The sequence below is a fragment of the Salminus brasiliensis genome, chromosome 22, assembly GCF_030463535.1.
Source record: "Salminus brasiliensis chromosome 22, fSalBra1.hap2, whole genome shotgun sequence".
NCBI classification, from domain to species: Eukaryota; Metazoa; Chordata; class Actinopteri; order Characiformes; family Bryconidae; genus Salminus; species Salminus brasiliensis.
In genome coordinates, this window is record NC_132899.1 from 12,702,757 (window position 1) to 12,725,620 (window position 22,864).

The 22,864-nt window shown below is 40.5% G+C and overlaps 2 protein-coding genes, 1 non-coding gene and 1 pseudogene across 3 annotated transcripts; 3 read left to right on the forward strand and 1 right to left on the reverse strand.

The window, feature by feature from the left end:
• Positions 1-1,473: 1,473 nt before the first annotated feature.
• On the reverse strand, positions 1,474-11,387 carry narf (nuclear prelamin A recognition factor). The gene is made up of 12 exons (XM_072667270.1): positions 11,022-11,387; positions 9,790-9,859; positions 9,583-9,648; positions 9,362-9,499; positions 8,837-8,969; positions 8,443-8,577; positions 7,247-7,365; positions 5,733-5,862; positions 4,638-4,710; positions 4,040-4,177; positions 3,741-3,898; positions 1,474-2,540 (listed from the first exon to the last, which is right to left on the reverse strand). Exons 2-12 carry the CDS (start codon positions 9,844-9,846, stop codon positions 2,290-2,292), a joined length of 1,398 nt encoding a protein of 465 aa, XP_072523371.1. The 5' UTR covers positions 9,847-9,859; positions 11,022-11,387; the 3' UTR covers positions 1,474-2,289.
• Positions 11,388-11,683: 296 nt separating this feature from the next.
• cybc1 (cytochrome b-245 chaperone 1) lies at positions 11,684-15,860 on the forward strand. Its single transcript, XM_072667274.1, has 7 exons — positions 11,684-11,792; positions 12,076-12,163; positions 12,274-12,315; positions 12,424-12,497; positions 12,588-12,684; positions 12,807-12,951; positions 13,626-15,860. Exons 2-7 carry the CDS (start codon positions 12,076-12,078, stop codon positions 13,810-13,812), a joined length of 633 nt encoding a protein of 210 aa, XP_072523375.1. The 5' UTR covers positions 11,684-11,792; the 3' UTR covers positions 13,813-15,860.
• Positions 15,861-16,398: 538 nt separating this feature from the next.
• On the forward strand, positions 16,399-16,589 carry LOC140544567 (U2 spliceosomal RNA). Its single transcript, XR_011978262.1, has one exon. It is a non-coding gene; the product is annotated as a U2 spliceosomal RNA (small nuclear RNA).
• A 5,732-nt stretch (positions 16,590-22,321) lies between these two features.
• On the forward strand, positions 22,322-22,498 carry LOC140544558 (U2 spliceosomal RNA; annotated as a pseudogene).
• The last annotated feature ends 366 nt before the right edge of the window (positions 22,499-22,864 follow it).

The following is a 22,864-nucleotide window of genomic DNA, read 5'->3' on the forward strand; positions in this document are numbered from 1 at the left end:
AGCTTAAAAGTGACATGACGTCTCCCTGACTGACACCTGACCGGACCAATTAGCAACCGAGATTTGAAGACGGTCCCCTTTCCTCAGCCAATAGCTGACCGCCTGAACCATATAGACCGCCCATTGAACTCGAGCACCACTAAACATCTCAAACTCAGTCTAATCAGTAGAAATCTGCATCAACAGTATCTTTAATTATCTGCTTTTCATCTCATATATCTTTAAAATAAATTATGTAAGCATTCATTTGTATTTTATTGAATTAGGATTAACAGGGACTGTGCACACTAATCTATATTCATACTGTAAATGTGCCAGTGTAGCCAGTTTGGCTGATTGTAGATCCTGGGCATTTTAATAAGTTACTTGAATTTACAAATTAAATTCAATCTTTTTAGATGTGAGACTGGAAACCAAAAAAAAAACCCAATCGATTGTGAATAAACTACTTTGAACACTAAGTGATTAACATGGTGTACATATGCACTGTCAAACAGCTGACTGCTATAAGAGTTCCTGATATTCTTCATACGTGTAAAATCCATTACAACTATTATGTAACAAGGCCTGGTCTGTCTCTTTTAGTGTATCATTAACGATTCTTATTTAAGATCCTGATTATAAGATAAGATCTAAGAGAATCTGGATGGTGTAATAAAAGTCACACCCATGACATTCTTCCCACCCACAAAGTTTGTCTATTATTGCTATGTCATTTCAGTCCAAGCAGATATGAGAGAAAACACAGAGATAAAGGCATGAGGTGCTGATAGGACACACAAAAACTTGTCGGTGTGCCAGGGCAGGGCAACACACCCACACACCAATGCACCGTCCTATAACAATAGAGCAGATCATATGACCAGAAACACACATTTCACTATACTCTCATTTACTGAACCTCTAAAGGAAATATTGATAGTAACAACACTAAATCACTAAAAGAAAGGGAAGCATTTTCCAACGTGAGCTGGTGTGAGTTTGATTAAAGTGAATGGTTCATGCTTTCTCACTGATGTAACTGTAATTGTTAGAATACACTGAGTGGCACTACTGGGTACAGTAGGTAGTGTTTATCAGACATACCTAGTACAGAACCATGTTACAGTTATGGATGCACCTATAGACAAATCCTGTCAGAATTCTGACAGATTTCCTGATATTTTTCCTGTATATATCTGACAACCTTAAAAAGAAATTTAACATTAATTTGTGGAAAGCTACAATTGCAGTAATATAAATAAAATAGACAATTCAGCGTAAGGTAGCATCAACATTCTGCACTACAATAAATGCACCAATTATCAGTTTATAATACCAGTCAGCTGTAAATATTTATTTTTACTACACTATATATGCCTCAATTGTTTATACTGTTCCGTGAGTACATCAGTTATGTGCACCAAACAAAATCTGCATTTTTTTTTTTTTAAACTTACATGCACTATGAGAGTAATCAATGTGAAGCCTGGATCAGTGATTGTTTCTTTATTACACTGTTGCACCAATAATCAGGGTTTAGCACTTTTTGTAGAGCATTTACCTGCCAATACAGATATGATTGCAATATCATGCGTCCCTAGGTACACAAGTATTTAATGGTAGACAAGCAGCACCAACGTTCCCTCTGTCAAAAAATATTTGCTAGTTTGATTGGCTTCCAGAGAGACAAGCTACAGCCTGCTACCTCCAGCAGAAAGGACTATTGTGTATATTTACTGTATGTACATTTCCACCTTGTGGCAGCTCACTGAACTGACAGTTGCTCTGTATTTTGTCATTAATGACATTCCCCACAAACTAATTTCAGAACAAATGGTCTTTGGTTGCTGAAAAAGGGGGTTAAAATGCCGTTCCAAGGCTAATAAACAATAATTATGCATTTAATAACAGTACAAACACTATGTGGGTAGTGATTAACACCTTATAATTGATTTAATTGATGGTCATAATATTTATATAATGTAAGTAGAGAATGCCCGGTTATTGCTACGGTCCACTTATGAATCTCTAAGATTTATAATTTATTCATGACATCTTTTATAAGCAATGGAAGAAGACTTACAAGCAAATAAACTGCAGAACTTGAACATAAAACTCCTTGGATTGGTTGCTTTTAGGTCATATAATATGTCACTTAGAATGGACGCAGTGCAGTCTGGCCGTGGCCAGCATGATCACAGTACAGTCCCAGTCTCTGCTTTATACTCTGCGCTTGCCAATTAAAAACACGGCTGCATCTCTCTAGACATACAAGAAATAAATGGTCCCTTAAAGCCCTTCTGCTCTTTACCACTGTATATCAGGGATCAGAGTTTGTGAAGGAGGTTGTGCGTGTTTGCTATATTTGGTGTGGAGGGTCTGCTGGGCATGTGGAGAGTCCTGGCCCTCTAACCAGTCCTGGTAAAGGCGCTGGACTTCAGGGTTGGCATCAGGCAGACGGACGGGCAGACTACTGTAGGCCTCCTCCATTTGCTGGATCAGGGCACGGTCAGGCTTGCCTCCCTCTCCTTCTGCCTGGCCACGGCCACTCACACAACCTGTGGGGTGATAGCAAAGAAATACAGTGAGTGGTTATACATAATTATGTAAAAATGATTGAAATTCACCTATAAAAGTTGCCATTTTGGAGATGTGTAATGCTAGCAACAGAACACTGATGGTAAAAGGAAATAAAATTCTAATTTTTGTTAACCCTATGATGCTGAGATATGAACTGCTGCATTAGGTGCTAATTTTAGGCCAAAATGTCCATTTTATATATAGGGTATTGTGACCAAGTAAAGGGCCAGGCTATTTGCATGTCAGTCTAACGTGCACAGATCCTTAAGTTTAATATTAGCTACCACATTTAACAATATTTGACAAGGGTACTGAACATTAACTAAGCAAAAGCAGTTTCAAAGCATGACTGTGAAAACTAGAGGGTAAAACAAGTAACATTAAAAAAATTAAATGTAAATTTAATTCAAATTCAGTAAGGTCCAGTTAAAAACCATTTCCTCAAGGTCATCAAATCTACCTTGCATTTTGATTCTGTGCCCTATTTTGGATACTGTAGTAGTTATATACACATTTTATGTAATCATGAGTGTCATGAATGTTTGAGTGTCAAATTAAACTATAAGTAAAATTACTATTTAATACATTGCAACAACTAGTGTCAGTTTTTACAATGAACTGAACAAACTATATCTAAATACTCTGAATCTTCTTTTCTTGTTTTAAGTCAAATTTACAAGCAAAGCTGCTTTTAAAAAAAGAAAAAAGAGCATCTTAATATAGAGGGCTTAATCATCTGACATTGCAATCATAATATGACCCATACTACCAACAAGAGAATAAACATGTATGAGTCGGTCTATTCTTGAAGAATGGATTGCTTTTTCTTTTTTTACAACTTTTCTCTTTTTAGAGCCACCATGTGAATTAACTTTCCTCCTGACTCAAACCTCTGACCACTGTCTCGCAGCGCTTTTCATAATGCACGGATCTGATTGGCCAAGTAGAGTCAAATGTGATATTTACATTGCATGCAAATGGTCTGTGAGTTTCCTGCTAAACCTTTACCAAAAAGGCAAGAAAGGTTAATCCATCAATACAAAAGTTTCAATCTCATTAGTTTGTTAGTTATAGGTCTAGGTCAGAACAGGACAGGCACAAGATATCCATAAGTACTGCAAAGGCGGTGAGACAAGATTCATCTTAACTTAAGCATTCTCTGGAATATAGTTATGTACCTCCCGGACAGGACAGCACTTCCACTAGCTGGTACGGCACTCTGCCTTTCCGCATACGGTGGACAAGTGTCTGAATGTTCCGGAAGCCATAGACTGCAGCAAACTGGAGCAGAGTCTCTCCATCACGCTCTAGCACCACCTCCTGGAAATCTCGGTTTCTACCAGAAACACAACAAGGTGAAATGACTTTTTGAAAAAGTCATGAAATGAAATTAACTGACAAGGTCATAATTGCAATTTTTCCAAATATGAATATATTTACTTTCACATAGTGATGATATTTTCCAAGTTTAACTTACCTGAGGGTCTTGTATACAATCTCTTGAACTTCTAAGCCAAATAGTTCTTTGGCTGCATATTTGAAAATGTGCTCTAGGAAGCCTTCAGAGCCTCGACCATCATGTCTCATCAAGTTGGAATCACTGATCTCACCAAACCTGCCACACACAAACCACAGCAAATGCAGCTCATATTCTCCACACCTCTTGAGGACAACAATGAAACAAAGGCTAGTTTTGCAAAACAGAAAAAGACAGCACTGGTCATGGCCTTATGTTATGACCTCATAAAGCCTTCCAAAGAGCCCAGAGACTGTGGTCTTGTACCAAGGTCATAACGTTTTCACTAGACTCCAATGAGACAAAGATCAAAGATCATCTTTTATTGGCAAAAAAGTGCCAGTGCAAGTCAACGACAGCTTTTTTATTTATCTTCTCAGCACATGATCAATATCCGGTAGAGGCTGCATAAAACAATAAAGTGCACGTATGTCTCCGGCCCAAAGGATATAACTTAGCTCAAGATGAGAATACTCCAGTATCTTTCTCTCATTCTGAGACCTTAGAACTTCCGGAGTATCAGAATTAACCTCATTAAAATGTCCGTAATCTAACTTACACATGATCTAGAGGAACAGGGTCGATGTTTTCCATGGAGACATTACTCTGATCCATCATGTGCAGAATTTCCACTGAAACAACACAAAAGACAACACTGAATTGAACAAAAACAGAGATGTACACAAATGTATCCTAGTAAAACACCTTGACTCGCACTCTAACAACTGTAATTGTCTGACGCTATTAAACAAGTCTTGTGGTTTACAGAGTTGTGTGACTTTCACCCTGCCATTACAACAGAATCTCACTGGCTCTGTTCCACAAATCACTAGAAGGAGGAAAACATTAAAGTGTGCCGTCTGTGCCACAAGTGTACATACTTCCATTTAAAATACACGTCCTGAAGAGCTTATATCCGTTGACTTAATGTCAACACAACAGTACAGCACAACTCTGATTCAGTATTGCTGGCCTGTCTATTTAAGACACGAAACTTCCTTGTTGGGACTAGTATAGAGTTAACCAAGTCCATCACCCCTGTATTACACTGGAGTGGTTCCAAAAGCTACTGAAACAACACTCAGGACATAGACTTAAAAGGTGCCCTAGAAGAGAAAACTATATTCACCTCAGCATAGTTGAATAATGAGAGTTCAGTATATGGAAGGGACATAACGTGAACCTCAAAACACAAAACTCTAAACTGTTGTCTCCTCATTAACTCATCAAATACAGCATAACCAAAACAGGGCTGTGAAACTGTTTTGCAACAGTCAAGACTTGTTATATTCAGGCCTCCAAAATGTACATAAACCCAGCCCTGTAGCAAAGGGTTTTTGACAAGCACAAAAGCACTTGTGGAGCACATGGTGGTGTTGATACTTTTAACACTGGAGATAAGTACATCCTCCAGACTTAGTTATTGCCATTTTCCACATACTATTTATACAGTAAAGATAAATAAAAGATACACATGCATTCTATGACGCCTTTAAAAGACTTTCAGGTGAGAGACAAAGACAAAGGACAACAAATACTCAGGTGACACTTTTAACTGAAATAACAGCCGCCTGATAGTACACTGTGAGGAGAGCTCAGATTGCACACAGAAGAGCAACACAGGCGCATCGGGTTAAGTGCCTTGAGCTCATACCTGAGGTAAGCACGCAGTCCACATCTCTGCTCTCCAGCAGGCTGTTATAAAACTCTTCTCTCACTGCTTCCAGTTTCTTATCAAAGCAGGGAGCCACCACCACATGGTACACCTGCTCCGGGGTCAGCTTCTACAAACACACATCACACTCCCTCAACATTCTTTATTCTTCACGGTACCACCACTGCCACTCCAGGGCTACTGCTGGTGTTAGCTGAGCGTGTTAAGTTTAGAGAAGAATACTGTTTGATGGTAATCACTAGCAGAGTTAGATGTGATTCAAAACGTTATGGGAGCATGCAACAGACCAAGCAAGAAATTATTGTGGAAACAGGTTTGAGTGGGACAATTTTGACAGACTCAGAAGATGTTTTACATCTATGGTATTAACTCTACTCAGAATATTTGCTGACAAGCTGGGGAAAAAATCATATGATGAACTCTGATATACACACACATACACTCCACACCACAATATATAGGGCATAATGATTCTCAAGATTCATAACTCGATTAGAAATGATGTAGTGGTGTCTAGATTAGATACAGCAAATATATAAAGTGGCTGGAATTGTGTCTCAGACTAATGTGATATGTTAAAAGCTGTGTTTTTTGTTACAAATAACCGGATTTAAAATGTTCTAGCCACAAGCTAGCACACTAGTTAAAACACAAAGATGCAATACAATACAATGCAGTTTTTTTGGTTATTTTTGCCCCGATCCAGCCTCTTAATTTTGAGAATAATACCATTCTGATCCAATCTTTGCATCTGTATACATAATACCGTCACACAGTTTAGGACTGCTGATTATTACGTTCAGTAAAACTTTTTTTTAGTAACAGTTTCTTTAAAGATACATTCTGGTTTAGGAAATGATTTATCTAGTTTAGTAAAGACTGTTTTACAGTGTTTAATATCTTATAATCCAGTCTGACTCTCCTCCCTGACCACTCAGCACCCAGCTCATTTAAAACACTGCAGTCAAATCACTTTATTTTTGGGTGTGTGCGTGTAGTGGTACACACTCTGGACTGATGGCTGTTGGTGGTCTACTGATATGAAACAATTGGTTTATGGTGGGTGAATGTGCTATGATTTGGGTTTCTATAGTGTGTGCTTATTAGCATTAGCGTTAGCCTCCTCCCGGCTCTTTTGCTAGTGCTGCAGATGTTTTCATGTTCCACACGGCAGGCTCTAAACTCATATTTCGTCCGTTAATGGCATCTTTAGGCCACCAGATGGCACTCTGAACACTGTGGCTAAAACAAAAGACTCTGAAGTGGACTACCACTAAAATAACAAATACCTGATTCTTTAACATATGCCTGGATCGGACCGGGACAGCCCTAATCACTACATAGCAGACAAAATATTGATATTGTGCAAATGTACAAGAAAAAGCTTTTCACCATAAGCCACTTAGCACTGTTTTAAGCTGGATAATTGAAACCACAGAAGACATGTTCAGTCACTCTCTCACAAAGCTTAGTGTGTTTCAAAGCAAGCTGACCTGCTGCCTGGTAAAGTAGTCTTTGACGAGAGAGCCCATGACCTGCTGAGGTGACCTTGCTGTACAGATGTGTGGAGTGACCAGACTTCCAAGTACATGTTCTGCATAGCGAATCCATCCTAAGTGGACACAAACACACACATACTTAACTACACCTTAGGAATATACCTAATGGAATAGTTTGGCGTATTACGCTAGGTTAACATTGCTAACAAACGCTGAACGTTTACTGTAAATACACATCCAAAACCTCAAAAGCTCATTTAACACACTCCCAAATCTTCACTTGTCCAGTATACTGTTTGTTAACAATGTTAGCTCAGCATCTCCCATTACAAGCTAAAGAAACACAAGTCAGATATCAAACATGTCTTGACTGATCAGCTGTATCTGGAGTAAGAGAGAAATTCAGTTTATTTTATTTTATTTTTGACCGAAACCATTATCGCCACACAGCAAAACCAAGCACACACCAATAATCATTCACCACTGTTTCCCAGATAAAACATGATAATAGGCTTTTTGTGATCAGGTGCATTTAAAGTTTAGTTCACAGGAATTTTCACAAGGGTTGAAGGAAGTAGGAAAGTGGTCTCTATCTCTAGGGAAGGGTGTGAGACTATTCACACCAGCCTATCTCTCTGAAGCAGGATGCTTTGGCTATCTAAGTCCAGTCACACCCCTTTAAGCACAGTGTGTACACATTCACTCACACACTCTTCCCCCACACTCACATTTTAACACCCGTTTAATGACCAGGCTAATGACTTGACCATCTCACACCACTGTAATATTTGTATATGCTTATAAAATTAGCTGAATGAACTGATTCCCACACGTTCCTCACTGTTGTCCACAGATCTCCTAAGCTAAACACCAACAGGATATGACATGAGTATTTCTTGTGACTGCCAGTTGGGGTTTAATGATTTTAAATAAAAAGAAAAAGAAAAAAAAATCTCCTCAAATTCATGTATTATTCAGAACCACAAATGCCTGAAAAAAGTGCTCTAAATTTCCTTTTTTAGGTAAACGTTCAACATTACAACATTTGAGACTGGAAAGAGTTTGTCTCTTCTCAATCAGCACATAAACTAAACCGAATCTGTGCCTACAGTTTCCTAAGTCAATGCACCACCAAGCTAATAAGTTATCTATAGATAGATAGATAGATAGATAGATATAGAACTGCTTACCTGGACACGAGGAGGTGAACATTGGCATAGCATGTGTGTCGTGATGTCTGCGACGGTATCTCTGTACAAACTCCTTCTGGCTCTCCAGAATACTGAAACTAGCAGCCAGTGTAGTGTCAAACACATGTTTAACTCCTGAGAACAGAGACAAACAGGTTTCCTTTTTATTGTGGAAGTGAAAAAGCACTGAGACTCTTGAATCTCTGATTACAAACTCAACACACAGGTGTAGCTTTGCTTTCGTGCACTAAATTTCCATCCAAAAATAAAAATGGTGCTACACAAATCAAAGCCAAGAGGCAAAAAGGGGGAAGAGAAACAAGCATGTGCGACATGATCGGCATCTGGAGGCAGACTGAAAGGACACATTCGCTGAGCTTGGCAGGAGACTCACCCACACTCTTTAGAAAGCCACAGAGCTTTTGAGCAGCTTCTGGGATATCCAGGTGAAATTTGACAGCAAAAAACGGCAAGGACTGAGGACACACAGACACCATCAGCACTTTGTGCTTTGACGCATCACACTTCTGCAACACACACAAGCACAAGCAAACAAAAGGGTATGTGAGAAACTCACACTGTATGAAACACATGGTCTGTCGCAACTCCCCCCCCAAATATACATAACCAAAATGCACAAGCACTCATGACCAAGCAGCCCAGAATAAGCACAAAACATTTTTCTTCATAATACCAACAATGTTAGAACATCAGTAATATGCTAAATCGTGGTGGAATATACACTAAATTCAATGATATGACTAGACTTGTACTGAAAAAAAGGACAAGAACGCAATTACGGTAAACAGAACCGCATGAGTAAACTTGGGGGCAGAGGGGCAGAACTATTCCTCAGGTCAGACTATTCCTTGTGGACAGACATTAGTTAAATTCTTAACCCAAGGCACTTTGACCATACCTTATTGAGGGCAAGGACACGGTTGATTTCTTGAAGGCTCTGTTGAGAGATTTTCTGGCTCTCTTCTTCAGACACACAGCCATCACACGAGAGGCATGCACTCAGCAGCACTGCCTGAGCTGGAGCATGTCCGCTCACCTGAGGAGCAAAAACAACTGGCTTAATAGAGAAGGGACCTATTAGTTTATCAGATTCTGAACTATAAGCAATAAACAAACTACCTCTCCATTGGCAACACCTCTCTCCTGCAGTGAGCTTAGAGCATCATCGCTCTGTTTCTTATTGCACTATGAGATAAAATGAAAGAACAAGATTGATAAGACAATTTACACAACTACGATTGCCAGCTATGATTAAAACAAGTATATCATATGAATTGCAACTATTTCTACAAGTTCTAATAAAATATGTATGAGCAAAACAGTTACCTGTTTAGTGCAATTTTCACACTTCTCCTTCTTCCTTGCAATGTGAACCTCAGACATTATACAACAATTCCTGAAAAACACAATCAACAGCAGAAATTATTTCCTGTCCCGGTAGAAACGTAGCGTATTCCTCTTCAGTGCAGACCCACAGCAGAACTCAAATGAGCTTATGATAGATTTGTTGAGTTTTAAGAACTCCTGAGCATCCAATCAGAATCCCAGCCTGTAAACGAACACTGTAATTACAGATTACAGTAAGGAGAAAGTGGTACCCTGAAACCCACGGCCATCACATAATACCCAGATAATGAGAAACTTAACAGATAGCAGGTGGTAATTGAAGGTTCCCATGACACACCTGAACATGATTGCTGTTTTGAGAGTGTAACAGTTCTTTAGAAATAAAGACAGCAGAGCAGGGGGCTTGTGGGTCTTTTCATTATGTCTCCACATGTGACAGACACTAGCTAGACCTCAATTACAGGACAGAAACACACAGTCAATTCAGTGGAGACTTTATAAATAAAAGTCTGTCTTAAGAAATCTAACTAGGGACTATACAATATATCTTACTTTTAAGGAAGTACAATTTTTAATATGATCTCTTGAAACCTGAATTCAATTTAAGTTTAGACATATGAAGTCTAAACATAGTAGTATATGAGATACGTAACATAGTATAGCATATGAGATAAGTAAGGTTTAATTTGAGGCAGTTCATAACATTTAGATATTCAGATTTTAGCATAGAAGCCCAGCATCTCCAAATACTGGCTTAAAATATAGGGCCAAATCTTTTAATGGGTTATTTGTGAACTGTAAAAAATAAGAAGAAGAATAAATACAAAAATAACTGCATTAGCATTACAGAGACCTGAACACATTTTCTTGTAGACTGTATTATAAACACAGTGAAATATTATGCAGTCGTTTCAGCATAAGAGCCCAACATCACCTGAGCATTGTGTGATTTGCAATGTGGTCTCTCTGAATATCTGTGGATGGAGGGGAGGTCAGATTTTGATCAGTTAAATCTAATAAGCTCATATATACTGCATATACACTACATACTGAGATTACTGCTGCTGCTGCTGCTGCTGTATGATGATGATGATGATGATGATGTGTTTCCGAGATCAACGTGCAACCCATAAAATACTGAAAACGCCTCGACCTCTGAAACCTAAAAATACGTGAATCGATCCAGCCTTACTAGTTTCTTGTGTAATTACCTAGGACAAGCACTCCTGGAGTCTGAAACCTAAAAATGCAACCGCTTGCTTTCTTTCCAAGTTGTCCAAACCTTCTTTAGACCTGAAAGCAGTGGGTCTGCTCTCAGTGTGTGAAAGTCCAGCTCGGTAGAGAAGAGCGTCTTCTTCCACTGCAAACCGAAAGCGAGTGAAAACACAGGCAAGGTTTTGCTCGGCTGTGACTCTTAAGGTCCAAACGTTCATCAAAAAACAGGGCAGACACGCTCACACTGCCTACTGCTGACAACAAAAGGTCTGTCGCCACCGCCGCAGCCCATTTTAAAGCCAGAAATACTGAAGAAATGTCGAAGACAAGCTCCTCGGGTTCTCAACACAGCGCCAGCCGCCTTCATTGTCCTTCAGCTGAACCAGCGCGCATGCGCACAAAAACACTCAACGGTCCCACCGTGCGGTTACGTCACGTGTTGTTTTTTTGTGTGAAAAAAAAATCTTTAAACTTTATCATACGTTCATAAAAGCCATCTGTCAAAACATTGAGTTTTTACAGATTTATATATAAAATATTACCACTGCTTTGGATTCACACTAAGACACTTAAGGGAAAGCCGTTAGGGGCGGGGCTTCGTGACGCCCATGACCAATCAGAGTGCAGGCTGCTTTGGAGGAAGTTGGAAAAACCCGTGTGTGAGGGAAATGCATGGACCTGAACTGAGCGCTCGTTAGTAAATTACACTCAGACAAGAAGTGGGATCTGACAGTTAGACACCCAGATACTTCAGCGACGTGATAAAGGTGAGTTTTCGCTTTCTAGTTGCCTTGCTGGCCAGACTCAGCCCAGCCCAGCCCAGCCCTGCTGACGTGATGAAAGCCATCCGAGATGTTCTCTTCTCCATGTGTGGGTGGTGGCCCATAATATGCTCATATTGATAACTGTTCATATTTTACTTATGTCCTAACGCAGTTTGTGTGCCTGTCATATCAGTTTCAGTGCTTTGCAATACATACAATTTACTTAAACTGTCATATGACCCAAGTGGATGTTTATGATTATGACTGCCATTGTTTTTTTCCATAGATGGTGTATATGATAATTGAGAAGCACACTGCTGATGTTCTCCATCTGAAGAGATCACCTGGAATTAGATCCTGGTCTCTGCTTGTCGGTATGAGTTAAAGTTGGATGAAGGAAGATCATACGTTTATACTACTTTCTTTCAAGGAACTACACAGTTGCCTTTAAATGACACTTCCTCTTTCCTTTCTCCTCTTGCAGGCATTGCCTCAGTAGGCCTGGCAGCAGCATATTACAGTTCAGGTGAATATGGCATTCTGAAAGTAATGATAAATGCAGTCCCTTTTCAAAAAGATCCCTTTCAGAAACATTAGATCATTGTAATTTTTGTACCATTTTTGTACATTGCAGACAGCGTGTTATGGAAGGCGTTCTATGTAACAGGCTGCTTATTTGTTGCTTTACAAAACATGGAGGAGTGGGAGGTATGGAAGTATCTTTTTATTTTTCACACACATACAAGTGTCACATTCTCGACTGTTTAAAATAATAAATGGCATTTCTTCATCTTACAGGAAGCAGTGTTTGACAAATCTAAGGGGAATATAGAGCTGAAAACCTTCAGTCTGTATGCAATGATACTCACCCTGTGGAAAAAAGGGCATGAAATGGGTGAGAGTGACATCATACAATTCCATAATCTCCTCAATGCCTCAATTTTTTTTACCCTTTTAATGATGTTAAGATCATTGTCAGAGCATTGGGCAACATTGCTGTGGTTGTATCTACATCAGTATTGCTGGATATTCGGCACTTGAGGGACATCAGTGTTCAGGAGGAGAAGGTGCGCTACTTGGGGAAGGGTTATGTGCTGGTGCTGCGGATGGCCACTGGATTCTCTCATCCTCTCACACAGAACGCTACTCTCGGTGGACGCAGGTGAGTGCTACAACTAACAAATTGTCTGTGCTGTCCGTGCCTGCTGATAGAAAGTCATCAAGACTGTTTTGTTGTGAAATGCTCTACAGAGGCACAATGCTTTTTCACTGCCACTTATGGGTTAAATGCGGAGGTTGAACGGTTGTGCATTGGTGGTAAAGTGTGTTTCTAATTCCTATTGTATTAATTTTTTTATTATTATTTCGTCATCTCTGTCCAAAAATAGTGGGGTTTTTTTGTTTTGTTTTGTTTTGTTTTGGGGTTTTTTCAGCATCATGTGATTTACAGCAACTACTCTTTACATTGTGACTACATTTCACAATACATGGACCAACAGAAATACTCCAAAATGTAGTTTTTGCTTTCTCATATACAGTTCCCCTTTTTTTCCAAATACCTTCCTGCGCCCCTTTACAGTGGTTTCTGTCACCACTGTAAAGAAATCTGAGTTTCTCTACAATTCACTATTTCCCATCAAAACACTCTAAATTACTTTGTTTACATCTCAACTACTAAAATATGCTGAATTCTTCATTATCAGATTCTTTTCAGGTGAATTTTGCACAGTAATGTTCCCAATGAATCTCGTTTGTTTGTTTTTATAACTATGGGAAAGGCAAAAGTTTAAACTGCAATGTTGGTAAATGAATCAATGCTTGTGTTTCTTCCCTCAGTGATGTAGAGGCACTCGCTGCCCTCTTGAAGCGCTTCCTGGGACTTGAGGCTCTGCATCAACGTCTGGCTCAGGAAGAGGAAGATGAGTATGGGAATGAAGATGAGGATGACTTTGAGCAGTTGGGTATGGATGGGGATGATGAAAGCAGCGATTCAAAGGATGAAAGTGAACTGACGTCTCAGTGACCACTGCTCCTGGGAAAATCTCAAGAACACTGCACTCAGACTCTAATTAACCAATCAAATCTTCTAATTTTAAGAACAACCCACTACCTGAAAGTGTTTCCTGTTCTCTCAGTGCCTGTATGCTGTAATTTGTCTTAATATTGCCTTTTTACATACCTCAGTAAAGATGCGTTACCCAGACAATACATCCTGCCATATGTAGCATGGCTAAAATGATAACTACTACTACTACTACTACTACTACTACTACTAAAAATTAAAAGTATAATAATAATAATAGTATTGAGTTTTAAATCTCTAATGCATAAAACAAAACCTAACCCTTTGGTGTATTTTTGTTTTACACTCCGGGTGTTACAGGAGTGATCAGGTCCGTTTTGGCACAAACTAGAAGATCTAAGATTGAAACTTTAGACCTTTAAACCTTTAGAAAGTTAATGAAGGCAAATAATTACTCTTAGAATGTGTTCCAATAATAATTAGTGTAAGTTAAATATTCATGTATGAAGCATGGAATATACATATGTTAGTACATTAGCTTACAAATAAGTCAAAGTAATTGTCTGATCCTTGTTGGATGATCTTTTGGGAGAACGAGGCACAACCTAATGCTTTTGGCTAAATGATCCAAGTATTTTCTTGCGAGCAGCCTCCACACGTCAGCTATAAATGAAAACGTTCACTTTGTTAACTTTGTTCTGAACAGTTCAGCCAAAAGCATAGTGGGTGTCTTATGTTACAACCTACCCCATAGACTGTGTTCATTATAACAGATAAAGGGGCTAGTTGTAACACGTCTGGCAAAATGATGCAAAGAAAGCTTTGATACAGCTGTTTGTTGTTTTAATTAAACAAGCTTTCCAACCTTAAAATAAATATCAATACCACTGGCACATTTATTTTTGGAGCAGGAGCTTGGAGGAGGAGCTGGTATCAGAATGCTAAAATTGAAAGATTAACTGATTAAAATGTATATAGGAGAGGAATGACTTCTCTTACTGTTTTCAGTTGGGAGGCTTAGTTGTATCACTGAGTTAAAACTAACCCAGCCATGTGGAGGGTGTACTTTAGACTGATTGGCTCTCTAGTTATTTCTATGCTTCAAGATCATGATTCTATGTTACCGTTACCAAGAGGCTGATTAAAGTAATCTAGGAGTGAACTCTGTATTCAAAGCACATATGATAAAGCCTAAAACATTTGTTGGGTGAATCTTGTTAAATTTTTTTTTTATTATTTTTTTTTACCTACATAAATGTCCATGTTTCATTTTATGCCTCACTCTTCTTACTTGTTTTGTTTAAAATGCCCAAGACTCCTTTTAAGTTAACTCAATTAACTTATTCTTCATTCTGTTCAATTTCTCTCTCAGTTTTGGCAAGAAATACAGATTTGGCCAGTTAAGAAGCATGCATGGACCAGACCAGATTATGATATCTGATTTACTGCTGTTTATTTAAATCAGGGAAACATGTAATTGCTTGTGGATGTATTACAATAGTATTGCATGGTCTGTACTGTTCAAACATGGGAAAAAAGTTTTTTATTGTTCATTTATTTCTCTTTAGATTTTTTGCTGGCACTCAGTTGTCTTACAGTAGTAAGTTGTTATTGATGATGTCTGTCTTTTTTGAGTCAGTATATCACATCTATATGATCATAAAAAACAATAAAAATACATTGTGTACATTTTAAAAGGCCAGTCCACAAAGTTTAATATAAACCTTCTGATGACATGGGATGAGTGGATCAATAGTATCAGTACTTCCAATCCTGAAGTTTGTTTTTGAGAATGGACTTCCTACAAAACCTGTGATATATGTTTTTTTTTTATTGAGCAATAAATTGTATAACTTTCTTTTTATGAAACTGAATGTGTTCTTGAGGTTTAAAAAAATGAACAATATCTGACATAAACTCAAGGGGTTGTCCAGTCTGACAACTGCTGCTAGATACAGCTCTGTATAATCCATTTATAGTAAGATACATTATACACACACAGAAAATAATAAAAAATAAAAGTAGGATCATTTTCCCTTTCGTGTCTCACAACAACACACGTGTTAAAGTAACAAAGCTGTTAGCTGTGTGCTGCAGGTCTAACCAGCCAGTGTAGTTCCACCTAGCGGTTGGTGGAGAAACTGCAGCGCCCTGTGGGCACGGCTGGCCCAATATGGCCACCGAGAGACAGAGTACCTAAACCAAAACTATATTTTCACCCTTTTAAAGTTTTTTTTTTAACGAGTGTTTTTCCGAAAGTCTGAATTAAAGACGTTACTTTTAATCTCGTTTGTGTTTACTGTTAGAAAACAATTATTCGCCTATTTTGTTCGCAAAACGTGAAACGTCTTTTCTGATTGGACGGCTGGTGAGCTCATTATCATTTCCCCCCTCCGCTTAATTTTGTGCTCGATATTTGTTAAATATCCAGTTTTGTTCGGGGCGGTTGGTGTTTCAAAGTCAACAGTAATCTTTCCGCGTTGTGTTGTACATTTAATTTGTGAAAAAGCAGTGCAGTAGTGAACCCACCGTCCTCGTGTCGTCAGTGTCGAAAAATGAGCCATTTCTTTTCGAGAGCCGGTCGGTATCGCTTCTCGGCCTTTTGGCTAAGATCAAGTGTAGTATCTGTTCTTATCAGTTTAATATCTGATACGACCCCTACCCGGGGTCCATATATTAAATTGATTTTTGGAACAGGGAGATGGAATAGGGGCTTGCTCCGTCCACTCCACGCATCGACCCGGTATTGCAGTACCTCCGGGAACGGTGCACCTCCTCTATCAGTCAAAAATCAGACCAGGAACAACTCTCAGAAATTAAACTGTAAATTAATAACTTCTGAATGTCAGATTTCCACAACTCCATCAGATTCACTCCATAAGTTTATTGTCTATCAGAGCTCATGACCATGCAGATTTAATCCTAATATGTATCCATATCCACAACGATCCTCAAGACCGTGCAATATCACAGCATGGGATTAACTCTACTCCTACATTTACTCTCAATACAGAAGAAGCACCATTTAAAGTGCTCTGTAGTCTAATACTAGTCTTAATCCCTGTCTGGGAAACTAATGTCTTCTTATAGTCAACCGCAATCAAACCACGAACCTATTCTTAAATGTTATTTGTTAAACATGGCAAACAATTTATTGTTAATATTTTGTATTATTATTATTATTCTAAGGGAAGTGCAATCTCTCTTTTTCTCATTTGCTGTTTTTAGTGTTTTTATCTGTTTATTTGTATTTATTGTTTTAAGAGTTTTATTGGCCACCAGGTGCCTCCAAGCATGTCGACTGTTCGTGCCGGCATGCGGAGGCACAATAGTGTGCGCCTTCTTTCTAGAGAGGAGAATGGAAAGCTGATGATGTCTCGGCTGGACTTTTCCAGGAAGCTTGTCCAGAAAACTCTCGGTTTTAAACCTACTGATTTGAACTGCTTAATGACTCTGCCTGGAAACAAAGGGTTTGACGTTAGCTTCTGCTCGGCTTCCCTGCTCAAAGATTTCTGGACTCGGCTTGAAACTGTTAAGGACCAGTTCTCCATGTTCAAGGTGGAGAAACTTTCTGACAATTCTCACAAGGTGGTGATTGTCAAAATGTTTAATGAAACCGTGACTGGAGAGGACATTGTTACATGGCTGGCTAGATTTTGCACCGTTAAAAGCCCACCTGTCAAGGTTTTGGACAAGGACGGCATTTGGAACTACTCGTAGCGAGTTCCCATTAAACAATGGGAAGAACCGAGCAGTTATCTAGGCCTGAGGCAAATACCGTTGTAACGGTCACTTTAAGGTGGGGTACAGTGCGCATGTGCATGGAGAGTTTGGAGGAAAGCGCGGGAGAGTGTGTGCGTGTGGTGAACAGTGCTGGGTTGTAGCCTGGGTTCTCCAGCTGGTGTTGTCTGGGAAGTTGTGACGAGCGAAGTCGAGGTGCTCTCATTGCTCATTAAAACCGTCTCTGAAACCCCTGCACGACGTGTTCCCTGCGTGTCTCTTAATGGAGCTAAGTATTCCCCTCTCCACAAGAGCGCCCACCTAGAACACCATACTTCCAGTCGTTACACCGTCCATGATAGTTTTGGGTGAAAACCGGGGCTACATCTACTATCAAGGGATGCCCAAACTCTGTCGCAAGTGCAGGAAGTTTGGGCGTCTAGCCGAAGCGTGCCAAGAAATAGTTTGCGGGAAGTGCAGAGAAATTGGGCACATTTTTGAGGAATGTCCCAATGGCAGACGGCGTAATCTTTGTGCAGAATCATCCCATCTCTACAGAGATTGCCCCAAATCTTTTGCCAACAAGCTGAAGGCAAGCAAAATGTCCGCCAGGCAGCATGGCCAGGAGGAGGGGGCGGTCCCTGGGGTTTTGGCAGGAGATTTGAATCCCCAGCCAGCTCCAGGGATTTGCCAAGAAACAGAGGGCGGAGCTAACATCCAGGCGGAGCCAGAGCAGGAACCGGAGGCCACCAGCACAGGACAAGGAAACGGTTGGACAGCAGCAGCAAGAGAAGGGATAAAGTACTTCCTCCCTGATCACGGTGCCGGAGGGGAGCATGGCCTTCAGTGGGAGTGGGTCTGAGGGCTCGCTCCCCAATGCTCAAGTGGGGAAGAGACCTGCCAGAACTGGCAGAGAAGAAACAGAGGGCAACACAGGATCCAGACACTTCCTCTTCGGAAGGTCTGGATCGTCTGTGGCCCGATGAATCCCCCAATGAGGTGTCTTTCTTACACTTTCAGTTAAAGACATCCACACCCAGAACCCTACAAGAGCATCGTTCTGTAGGCCTGGAGGCTGGAGTCACCGGCCAACCTCCTAACCTCAGAACAGTGGGGGTAAAAGAGGAGCAGGTGTGACAAGAAATAATGTGATTTTAAAATGCCTTTTTAATCTTTTATTAATGTAGTCTTTTTGTTTTATTTTTATGGTCTTTTAATCACATACCTGTCTTTTAAAACCTACACTGCTCATGGCTCTCACTGTTTCAACTATCAATGTTAGGAGTGTGAGAGCCTCCACTAGAGCAGAGAGTGTCTTGTCCCTTTCAAAAGATTTAAAGTCTGATGTGTTTTTACTGCAAGGGAGGGTGCCTTTAGTGGTGGGAGGGGATTTTAATTGTGTTTTATCTAGAAAAGATAGGAAAAGAGTAGGGGAGGATTTTAAATTAGACATCAGTTTTATTGCAGGGTTTAGTTAGGGATTTGAAATTAGTCGACTGCTCTAAGAAAATGCATCCAGAGGAGGAGGGCTTCACCTGGTTCAGTGGTGACTGTGCCCGAGCCTCCCGCATCGACTACATTTTTACGAGAGACTCCCCGCCAACTGATGCTACATTGACCCCCCTCTGTTTTTCAGATCACCTCTTGCTGTCATGCACCCTGTCTCTCCCCACTGGTGTAACTGTAGGGGGGGGGGGCTGTGGAGACTGTAAAAAACAGGACTGAGACGTTTTTTAAAAAGATAGGAAGAGATAAAAAGAGTAGAGAGAGACGACGCATGATGGGGCTGCAAAAAAGACTACAGAGATATTTTAACCTTTTAAATAAAGGCATTGATTTTAGTGAGGAAATTAAAGAAGTTAAAAGGGAAATGTCGGTTTTAAACGAGATAAAAAGTAAAGGTACAATTTTAAGAAGAAAAGAACAAGAAGTTGAAGAAGGAGAAAAATGCACATGATACTTTTTAAAGAAAATTTTATCTGGGGGGGAGGGATCACAAAAATAACAAAAGATGGTAGGGAAGAGACAAACACAGAGGGGATTATAAAAGAAGTTGAATGTTTTTATGAAGAACTTTACAATGAGAAAAGTGTGCAAAATAAAACTATGGAAGAGGTTTTCAACTTTTTAGAAAAACAAATAAATAGTCCGAATGTTTTAACAAGAAATTTTACAGGTGCTGAAATTTTAAAATGTCTAAAAGGTTTTAAAAAGTGTAAGACTCCGGGAGAGGATGGACTCCCCGTGGATTTTAATTTGACCTTTTGGGACATTTTAGCAACGGACATTCTGACTGTTTTTAATGAATTTGAAAAGTATGACCGACTTCCAGACAGTTTTAGAGTAGGGATAGTCACTTTACTTTTTAAGAAAGGCGACAAGACCGACCTAAAAAATTGGAGACCGATTACCCTTTTAAATTTTGATTGTAAACTTTTTAGTAAACTTTTATCTAGACGTATGTCGACTGTTTTAGAGGACGTGATCCACCCGGATCAAGCCTGCGCCGTGCCAGGAAGGAGGATCACCGACAGCCTAGTGTTGGTCAGAGACGCCATCTGTTTTGCGAGAGACAGAGACATTCGGCTCATAGTCCTAAATTTAGACTTTGAAAAAGCCTTCGATCGGGTCTCGCACCAGTACCTGCTCCAGGTACTGCAAAAAATGGGTTTCCCTGGGAGGTTTTTAAAGTGGGTGGGTCTGCTTTACACAGATATAAGCAGTCAAATTCTGGTAAACGGGCACCTCACAAAGGCGATCAGAGTTCGCTCTGGCGTCCGCCAAGGGTGTTCGTTATCCCCACTCCTGTACGTTGCGTGCATTGAGCCACTGGCGCAGATCTTGAGAAAGGACAAATGGATCAAAGGACTGGACTTGCCAGGCGGACTGACGGCGACCTGTACTTTGTATATGGACGACGTCACGCTTTTATGTTCCGACGTTTTATCGGTCCAAAGAGCACTGGACTTGACTGACTGGTATGGAAGGGCCTCGGGCGCTAAGCTCAATAGGAGCAAGTCCGAGGCCCAGCTCTTTGGACCCTGGGGAAACATAGGCGCCGACTTGGATTTGGATTTTAAAGACAAAGATATTAAAATTTTAGGTATAAAATTTGACGAAGAGGGTGGCGGACGGGGCAACTGGACTGACGCGCTAGGGAAAGTCAGGCAACGGTTGGGCTTTTGGGGACTTAGACAGCTGACGATGGAGGGCAAGGTTTTAATTATCAAAGCGGTGATTTTACCTTTGCTTCTACTGTTGTGTTCTGTTTTTAGTCCCCCTAGATTTTTTCTTTTAGGATTGGAGAGAGCGGTGTTTTATTTCCTGTGGGGGTCCAAGTGGGAGAGGCTGAGGAGGGCGGTGGTGAAGAAGAGGAAGGAGAACGGAGGGAAAGGGCTCCCAGACCCCCACCTGTTTTTAGGAAGCAAGTTCGCTGCTTTACACATAAAGTATGCGACGAACCCCTCCAGAGACAACAAGACCGCCGCAATGGCAAAGTTCTGGATGGGGTCGTACTTGCGAAGCATAAAGATTTTACAACTCGATTTAAGAACACCCGTCTCTTTTAATCTTTCTAAGGAATATGATTTTATTAGAAAGTTTTTAAGAAAATATGATTTAGAAAAAGAAGATTTTACTGTTTTAACTAACGCAAAGTCTCTTGTCTCTCTTGTGCAGGACCGGGAAGAGGTGAGCCCAGTTCCCGGCCTCACACTAAGTGAGGCCAAGGCAGTTTGGAGGAACGCAGCCCACCCCGCTCTCCAGAATAAGCATAAAGATCTGTCGTGGATGGCGGCCCATGAGATCCTCCCGGTCAGGGCCGTGATGCACTCCCGGGGAATGGCATCCAACCCCACGTGCCCACGGCCTGGGTGTGGCGAACCAGAGACCGTGAGGCACGTGCTCTGGGAGTGCAGTGTGGCGAGGGACCTGTGGGCCATAACCGGTCCCCTGCAATGCCCGAGCCTGCCAGCAGGGGAGGTCCAGCCGTCTGTTTACCGGCTAGCGGTAAACGGGGTGGGCCAGGGCATAGACCGACTACCAGCTGCAGAGTTCACAGCGCTCTGGCTCACCCTTAACGGCGTGAAGGCCGCCCTGTGGATCTCCCGCAACCTGCTGGTGGGGAAACGAGTGACGGTGCCCCTGCACGCTCTTTCTGCGCTGGTCACATCATCGCTGCAGGGGACACCGCACGCCGACATTCGGAGGAGGGGACCGGGGTCACACGCAGGGGGGTCCAGACCACCACGGTCGCTGGCTCCCGTAGATGCACCCGGCAAGACCGCAACCAAGAAAGGAGCAGCGGGCACAGGGGAGGATCTCCGCTGAGCCCGGAAACTGAAGGATCGCGACTTCTGGGGAGCGAGGTGGTGCCAGCTTGATAGTGGCTCACCCCGGTCCTGCACAAAGAGACTGTTTTAGCAAAGACTTTTAAACCGAACGGATTTTACTGAATGAATATTTATTTGTTTGTTTATTTATTTATCTATTGATTATTTATTGTCTTATTTATTCCATTTATTTATTGAAACTTGTATAAGCTTTTATTGTAATTGTATTTCACTTTTTAAAGAAAACCAAACTGGACTTTTACACACACACACGAAAGCTTTTATTGAATGTTTTTACTGATCTTTGCTCTTAACTGACTTTTATGTGTAAAAAATGATTTTATGTGTGTATTGGTTTTATGAAATTATTTATTAAGATGAAATATGATTGTAAAAAGAAAAGCTTTTTAAAATGTTGTGAAATGAATGAAATGGAAATGAACTGAAATTGTGACAATAAAACTTTTTTCGAAAGAAAAAAATCTGTTCTTATCAGTTTAATATCTGATACGACCCCTACCCGGGGTCCATATATTAAATTGATTTTTGGAACAGGGAGATGGAATAGGGGCTTGCTCCGTCCACTCCACGCATCGACCCGGTATTGCAGTACCTCCGGGAACGGTGCACCTCCTCTATCAGTCAAAAATCAGACCAGGAACAACTCTCAGAAATTAAACTGTATATTAATAACTTCTGAATGTCAGATTTCCACAACTCCATCAGATTCACTCCATAAGTTTATTGTCTATCAGAGCTCATGACCATGCAGATTTAATCCTAATATGTATCCATATCCACAACGATCCTCAAGACCGTGCAATATCACAGCATGGGATTAACTCTACTCCTACATTTACTCTCAATAGAGAAGAAGCACCACTTGAAGTGCTCTGTAGTCTAATACTAGTCTTAATCCCTGTCTGGGAAACTAATGTCTTCTTATAGTCAACCACAATCAAACCACGAACCTATTCTTAAATGTTATTCGTTAAACATGG

What these genes read in the sequence shown, in the direction of transcription:
- cybc1 (XM_072667274.1), top strand. Translation starts at nt 12,076, where the DNA reads ATGGTGTATATGATAATTGAGAAGCACACTGCTGATGTTCTCCATCTG. An exon ending in AAAACATGGAGGAGTGGGAG is followed by an intron (nt 12,498 to 12,587) that starts GTATGGAAGTAT and finishes TTCATCTTACAG; the next exon opens with GAAGCAGTGTTTGACAAATC. An exon ending in GAAAAAAGGGCATGAAATGG is followed by an intron (nt 12,685 to 12,806) that starts GTGAGAGTGACA and finishes TATCTACATCAG; the next exon opens with TATTGCTGGATATTCGGCAC.
- narf (XM_072667270.1), bottom strand. Translation starts at nt 9,846, where the DNA reads ATGTCTGAGGTTCACATTGCAAGGAAGAAGGAGAAGTGTGAAAATTGC. An exon ending in GTTCACCTCCTCGTGTCCAG is followed by an intron (nt 7,366 to 8,442) that starts GTAAGCAGTTCT and finishes GTGTCCACTTAG; the next exon opens with GATGGATTCGCTATGCAGAA. An exon ending in ACTACTTTACCAGGCAGCAG is followed by an intron (nt 5,863 to 7,246) that starts GTCAGCTTGCTT and finishes GTGTGTTTGTAG; the next exon opens with AAGCTGACCCCGGAGCAGGT.